This window comes from Procambarus clarkii, chromosome 25 (genome assembly GCF_040958095.1).
Source record: "Procambarus clarkii isolate CNS0578487 chromosome 25, FALCON_Pclarkii_2.0, whole genome shotgun sequence".
NCBI lineage: Eukaryota > Metazoa > Arthropoda > Malacostraca > Decapoda > Cambaridae > Procambarus > Procambarus clarkii.
The window spans coordinates 41,423,897-41,430,978 of NC_091174.1; the positions used below are offsets into that span (position 1 = coordinate 41,423,897).

The 7,082-nt window shown below is 61.7% G+C and overlaps 1 protein-coding gene across 1 annotated transcript; it reads right to left on the reverse strand.

The window, feature by feature from the left end:
• Positions 1-2,172: 2,172 nt before the first annotated feature.
• LOC138368583 (EF-hand calcium-binding domain-containing protein 5-like) lies at positions 2,173-5,447 on the reverse strand. The gene is made up of 2 exons (XM_069331110.1): positions 5,301-5,447; positions 2,173-2,955 (listed from the first exon to the last, which is right to left on the reverse strand). The coding sequence occupies exons 1-2, from the start codon at positions 5,445-5,447 to the stop codon at positions 2,173-2,175; spliced, it is 930 nt and encodes a 309-aa protein (XP_069187211.1).
• Between the last annotated feature and the right edge of the window lie 1,635 nt (positions 5,448-7,082).

Here is a 7,082-nt window from a genome sequence, read left to right on the forward strand (position 1 = left end):
GGCGTCTTCCCTGTGCTCCACGTGAACCCTGTGCTCAACGTGTACCCTGTGCTCTTGAGTCCTCCCTGTGTTCCGACGTCCTCCCAGTGCTCCACGCCCTACCTGTGCTCCTTGTCCTCCCTAAGCTCCATGTCCTCCCTGCGCTCTTGCGTCCTCTCTGTGCTCCGGCGTCATCCCCCTGCTCCGGCGTCACCACTATACTCCAGCGTCCACCAGTGATCCGTCGTCCTCCCTGTGCTCCTGCGTCCTCCTTGTGATCTTGCGTCCTCCCTGTGCTCCAGCGTCCTCCCTGTTTTCCGGCGTCCTCTATGTGCTCCGGCGTCTTCCCTGTGCTCTTGCGTCCTCCCTGTGATCTTGCTTCCTCCCTGTGCTCCGGTGTCCTCCCTGTTCTTCAGGCGTCCTCCCAATACTCCGTCGTCCTCCCTGTGCTCTTGCGTCCTCCCTGTGCATTTGCGCTCTCCCTGCGCTCCGGCGTCATCTCTCTGTGCTCTTGCGTCCTCTCTGTGCTCCAATGTCTTCACTGTGCTCTTGAGTCCTCACTGTGCTCCGGCGTCCTCCCTGTGCTCCGGTGTCCAACCTGTGCTCTTGAGTCCTCCCTGTCGTCCAGCGTCTTCCAAGTGCTCCGGCGTCCTCCCTGTGCTCTTGCGTCCTCCCTGTGCTCTTGCGTCCTCCCAGTGCTTTTGCGTCCTCCCTGTGCTCCAGCGTCATCTCTCTGTGCTCTTGCGTCCTCTCTGTGCTCCAATGTCCTCCCTGTGCTCTTGAGTCCACACTGGGCTCCGGCGTCCTTCCTGTGCTTCGGTGTCCACCCTGTGCTCCAGCGTCCTCACAGTGCTCCAGCATCCTCCCTATGCTCCGTCATCCTCTCTGTGCTCCGGCGTTCTCCCTGTGCTCCACCTAAACCCTGTGCTCCGGCGTCCTCTCTGTGCTCTGGAGTCCACCCTGTGCTTCGGCGTCCTCTCTGTGCTCTGGATCCACCCTGTGCTCCGGCGTCCTTCCTGTGCTCCGGCGTCCTTCCTGTGCTCAGGCGTCCTCCCTTTGCTCTTGAGTCCTCCTTGTGCTCCGGCGTCGTCCCTTTGCTCTTGCGTTCACCCTGAGGTTTTGCGTCCTCCCTGTGCTCCACGCCCTACCTGTGCTCCTCGTCTTCCCTGTGCTTCTCGTCCTCCCTGTGCTCCACGCCCTCCCTGTGCTCCTCGTCTTCCCTGTGCTCCTCGTCCTCCCTGTGCTCCACGCCCTCCCTTTGCTCCTCATCCTCCTTGTGCTACTTGCCCTCCCTGTGCTCTTGCGTCCTTCCTGTGCTCCACGCCTTTGTTGTTCTCTTCGTTCTCCCTGTGCTTTTGCATCCTCCCTTTGCTTCGGTATCCTCCCTGTGCTCCAGCGTCCTCCCAGTGCTCTTGCGTCCGCCCTGTGATTTACGTCCTTCCTGTGCTCCACGCCCTACCTGTGCTCCTTGTCCTCCCTGAGCTCCATGTCCTCCCTGTGCTCTTGCGTCCTCTCTGTGCTTCGCCGTCTTCCCTTTGCTCCGGCGTCCTCACTATACTCCGGCGTCCCCAAGTGATCCGTCTTCCTCCCTGTGCTCTGGCATCCTGCCTGTGCTCCTCATCCTCCGTGCTAAGGAGTCTTCTCTGGCTCCTGAGTCCTAACTGTGCTCCGGTGCCCTCTCTATGCTCCAGCGTCCTTGCTGTCCTCGGGCGTCCTCCTTGTCCACCAGCGTCCTCCCAGTGCTCCCCGTTCTCCCTGTTCTCCTCGTCATCCCTGTGCTCCACGCCCTCCCTGAGCTCCTCGCCCTCCCTATTTTCCGCGCCCTCCCTGTGCTTCGGTATCCTCTCTGTGCTCCGGCGTTTTCCCTGTGCTCCGGCTTCATCCCTTTGCACCGGCATCCTCCCTGTGCTCCACGTCCTCCCTGTTCTCCTCGTCATCCCGGTGCTCCACGCCCTCCTTCAGCTACTCGTACTCCCTGTTCTCCGCGCCCTCCCTGTGCTCTGGCGTCCTCTCTGTGCTCTTCGTCCTCCCTGTGCTCCTCGCCCTCCTTGTGCTCCTGCGTCCTGCCTGCCCTCCGGCGTCCTCTATGTGCTCTGGCGTCCTCCTGTACTCTTGCGTCCTCCCTGTGATCTTGCGTCCTCCCTGTGCTCCGGTGTCCTCACTGTCTTCCGGGCGTCCCCCAATACTCCGGCGTCATCTCTCTGTGCTCTTGTGTCCTCTCTGTGCTCCAATGTCTTCACTGTGCTCCTGAGTCCTAACTGTGCTCCAGCGTCCTCCCAGTGCTCCGGCGTCCTCCCTTTGCTCCGTTATCCTCTCTGTGCTTTTGCGTCCTCCCTTTGCTCCGTCATCTTCTCTGTGCTCTTGCGTCCTCCCTGTGATCCGGCGTCCTCTCCGTACTCCGGCGTTTCCCATGTCATCCGACGTCCTCTCTGTTCTCCTGAGTCCTCCCTGTGCTCTAGTGCCTCCCTGTTCTCCAGCGTTCTCGCTGTGCTCTGGCGTCCTTCTTGTCCTCCGGCGTCCTCCCATTGCACCGGCGTCCTCAACGTACTCCAGCGTCCCCCTTTGATCCGGCGTTCTCTCTGTGCTCCTGAGTCCTCCCTGTGCTCCGGTGCCCTCCCTGTGCTCCAGCGTTCTCGCTGTGCTCAGGCGTCCTCCCTGTGCTTTTGCGACCTCCTTGTGATCTTGCTTCCTCTCTGTTCTCCAGCGTCCTCCCTGTGCTCTTGAGTCTTCCCTGTGCTCCGGCGTCCTGCTCGTGCTCCGGCGTTCTCCCCGGCACTTGCGTCCTCCCTTTGCTCTTGCGTCTTCGCTGTTCTCAGGCGTCTTCACTGTGCTCCTGAGTCCTCCATGTGCTCCGGCGTCCTCCCTGTGCTCCAGCCTTCTCCCTGTGCTCCTGCGTCCTTCCTGTGCTCCAGTGTCCTGCCTTTGCTCTTGATTCCTCCATGTGCTCCGACGTCCTCCCTGTGTTCCACCTAAACCCTGTGCTCCGGCGTCATCCCTGTGTTCCACCTAAACCCTGTGCTCCGGCGTCCTCCCTGTGTTCCACCTAAACCCTGTGCTCCGGCGTCCTCTCTTTGCTCTGGAGTACACCTTGTGCTCCGGCGTCCTCTCTGTGCTCTGGAGTTCATCCTGCGCTCCGGCGTCCTTCCTCTGCTGGGGCGTCCTCCCTTTGCTCTTGAGACCTTCTTTTGCTCCGGCGTCGTCCCTTTGCTCTTGCGTCCTCCCTGTGCTCATCGCCCTCCTTGTGCTCGTCTCCCTCCCTGTGCTCCACGTCCTCCCTCTGCTCCTCGTCCTTCCTGTGCTCCACGTCCTCCCTGTGCTGCTCGCCTTTTTTGTGCTCCTCGTTCTCCCTGTGCTCCAGCGTCCTCCCTGTGTTCCGGCGCGCTCTCTGTGCTCGTGAGACCTCCCTGTGCTCCGGTGCCCTCCCTTTGCTCCAGTGTTCTCGCTGTGCTTCGGCGTCCTCCCTGTCCTCCGGCGTCTTCCCTGCACTCCGGCGTCCCTCATGTGTTCCGGCGTCCTCCCTGTACTCCAGCGTCCTATATGTGCTCCGGCATCAACACTGTACTCCAGCGTCCCCCCTGTTATCCGGCATCCTGCCTGTGCTCCTGAGTCTTCCCTGTTCTCCTGTGCCCTCCCTGTGCTCCAGGGTTCTCGCTGTGCTCTGGCGTCCTCCCTATGATCCGGCGTCCTCCCTACACTCCGACTTCCTCCCTGGGCTCTGGTGTCCTCCCTGTTCTCATGAGTCCTCCTTGTGCTCCGGTGGCATCCCTGTGCTCCAGCATTCTCGCTGTGCTCCGGTGTCCTCCCTGTCCTCCGGCGTCCTCTATTTGCTCCGGCGTCCTCCCTGCGATCTTGCGTCCTCCTTGTGATCTTGCGTCCTCCCTGTGCTCCGGCGTCCTCCATGTCCTCCGGCGTCCTCTATGTGCTCTGGCGTCCTCCCTGTATTCTTGCGTCCTCCCTGTGATCTTGCGTCCTCCCTGTGGTCCGGTGTCTTCCTTGTCCTCTGGGTGTCCTCCCAATACTCCGGCGTCCTCCCTGTGCTCTTGCGTCCTCCATGTGCTTTTGCGTTCTCCGTGCGCTCCGGCGTCATCTCTCTGTGCTCTCTAGTAATCACTGTGCTCCGGCGTCCTCCCTGTGCTTCGGTGTCCTCCCTGAGCTCCAGCGTCCTCCCTGTGCTCCGGCGTGCTCCCTTTGCTCCGTCATCCTCTATGTGCTCTTGCGTCCTCCCTGTGTTCCGGCGCCCTCCCTGTGCTCGTGAGTCCTCACTTTGCTCCGACGTCCTCCCTGTGATCCGGCGTCCTCCCCGTACTCCGGCGTTCCCCATGTCATCCGGCGTCCTCTCTGTTCTCCTGAGTCCTCCCTGTGCTCGTCGTCCTCTCTCTCTGCTCTTGCGTCCTCCCTGTGCTCTTGAGTCTTCCCTGTGCTCCGGCGTCCTGCCTGTGCTCCGGCGTTCTCCCTGGCACTTGCGTCCTCCCTTTGCTCCTGCGTCTTCACTGTGTTCCGGCGTCCTCTCTGTGTTCCTGCGTAATTCTTATGCACCGGCATCCTCCCTGTCCTCTTGCGTCCTCCCTGTGCTCCGGAAGTTTTCTCTGTGCTCCAGAGTCCTCCCTGTGCACCGGCGTCCTCCCTGTGCTCTAGCCTCCTTCCTGTGCTCCTGCGTTCTTCCTGTGTTCCGGCGTCCTGCCTTTGCTCTGGAGTCCTCCATGTGCTCCGGCGTCCTCTCTATCTTCTGGCGTTCACCCTGTGCTCCGACGTCCTCCCTGTGCTCTTATGTTCTCCCTGTACCCGGCGCACTCCCTGTGCTCACACGCCCTTCCTATGTTCTTGCGTCTTCCCTGTGCTCCATATCCTCACTGTGCTCCTCGTCTTCCCTGAGCTCCACGGCCTCCCTGTGCTCCTAACCTTCCCTGTGCACCTCATCCTCTCTGTGCTCCGGTGTCTTACCCGTGCACCTGAGTACTCCCTGTACTATGGCGTCCCCCCTGTGGTCCGGCGTCCTTCCTCTGCTCCGGCGTCCTCCTTGTACTCCGGCGTCCTCTCTGTGCTGAGGCGTCCTCTCTGTGCTCCCGAGTCCTCCTTGTGCTCCAGCATTCTCCCTGTTCTCAGGCGCCCTCAGTGTGCTCTTGTGTCCTCCCTGTGCTCCTGCGTCCTCCTTGTGCTCCGGCGTCCTCTCTGTGCTCCTGCGTACTCCCTATGCTCCGGCGCCCTCCCTGTGCTTATTCGTCCTCCCTGTGCTTTTGCGTCCTCCCTGTGCTCCGGTGTCCTCACTGTGCTCTTACGTACGCCCTATGCTCTAGCGTCCTCCCTGTCCTTGTGCGTCCTACCTGTGCTCTTGCGTCCTCCCTAATCTCCGGCGTCCTCACTGTGCTCCGGCGTCCTCCCTGTGCTCCGGCGTCCTCCTTGTGTTCTTTAGTCTTACCTGTGCTCTGGCGTCCATCCTGTGCTCCGACGTCCTCTCTGTACCCTTGCATCCTCCCTGTGCTCCGGCGTCCTCCCTGTCCTCTTGAGTCCTCCATGTGCTCCGTCGTCCTCCCTGTACTCCGGCGTCCTCCCTGTGCTATTGAGTCCTCCCTGCGCTCCGGCGTCCACCATGTGATGCGACGTCCTCTCTGTGCTCCGGCTCCCTTCCTGCGCTCCGGCGGCCTTCCTGCGCTCCGGCGTCCTCAATGTGCTCTGACGTCCTCCCTGTGCTCGTACGTCCTCCCTGTTCTCCGGCGCCCTCCCAGTTCTCCGGCGTCCTCCCTTTGCTCCGTCGTCCTCCCTGTGCTCCGGAAGTTTTCTCTGCGCTCCTGAGTCCTCCCTGTGCTCCAGCCTCCTTCATGTGCTCCTGCGTTCTTCCTGTGCTCCGGCGTCCTGCCTTTGCTCCGTCGTCCTCCCTGTGCTCCGGAAGTTTTCTCTGTGCTCCTGAGTCCTCCCTGTGCTCCAGCCTCCTTCCTGCGCTCCTGCGTTCTTCCTGTGCTCCGGCGTCCTGCCTTTGCTCTGGAGTCCTCCATGTCCTCCGGCGTCCTCTCTATCTTCTGGCGTTCACCCTGTGCTCCGACGTCCTCCCTGTGCTCCGGTGTCCTCCCTGTTCTTCAGGCGTCCTCCCAATACTCCGTCGTCCTCCCTGTGCTCTTGCGTCCTCCCTGTGCATTTGCGCTCTCCCTGCGCTTCGGCGTCATCTCTCTGTACTCTTGCGTCCTCTCTGTGCTCCAATGTCTTCACTGTGCTCTTGAGTCCTCACTGTGCTCCGGCGTCCTCCCTGTGCTCCGGTGTCCAACCTGTGCTCTTGAGTCCTCCCTGTCGTCCAGCGTCTTCCAAGTGCTCCGGCGTCCTCCCTGTGCTCTTGCGTCCTCCCTGTGCTCTTGCGTCCTCCCAGTGCTTTTGCGTCCTCCCTGTGCTCCAGCGTCATCTCTCTGTGCTCTTGCGTCCTCTCTGTGCTCCAATGTCCTCCCTGTGCTCTTGAGTCCTCACTGGGCTCCGGCGTCCTCCCTGTGCTTCGGTGTCCACCCTGTGCTCCAGCGTCCTCACAGTGCTCCAGCATCCTCCCTATGCTCCGTCATCCTCTCTGTGCTCCGGCGTTCTCCCTGTGCTCCACCTAAACCCTGTGCTCCGGCGTCCTCTCTGTGCTCTGGAGTCCACCCTGTGCTTCGGCGTCCTCTCTGTGCTCTGGATCCACCCTGTGCTCCGGCGTCCTTCCTGTGCTCCGGCGTCCTTCCTGTGCTCCGGCGTCCTCCCTTTGCTCTTGAGTCCTCCTTGTGCTCCGGCGTCGTCCCTTTGCTCTTGCGTTCACCTTGAGGTTTTGCGTCCTCCCTGTGCTCCACGCCCTCCCTGTGCTCCTCGTCTTCCCTGTGCTCCTCGTCCTCACTGTGCTCCACGTCCTCCCTGTGCTCCTCGTCTTCCCTGTGCTCCTCGTCCTCCCTGTGCTCCACGCCCTCCCTGTGCTCCTCGTCTTCCCTGTGCTCCTCGTCCTCCCTGTGCTCCACGCCCTCCCTTTGCTCCTCATCCTCCTTGTGCTACTTGCCCTCCCTGTGCTCTTGCGTCCTTCCTGTGCTCCTCGCCTTTGTTGTTCTCTTCGTTCTCCCTGTGCTTTTGCATCCTCCCTTTGCTTCGGTATCCTCCCTGTG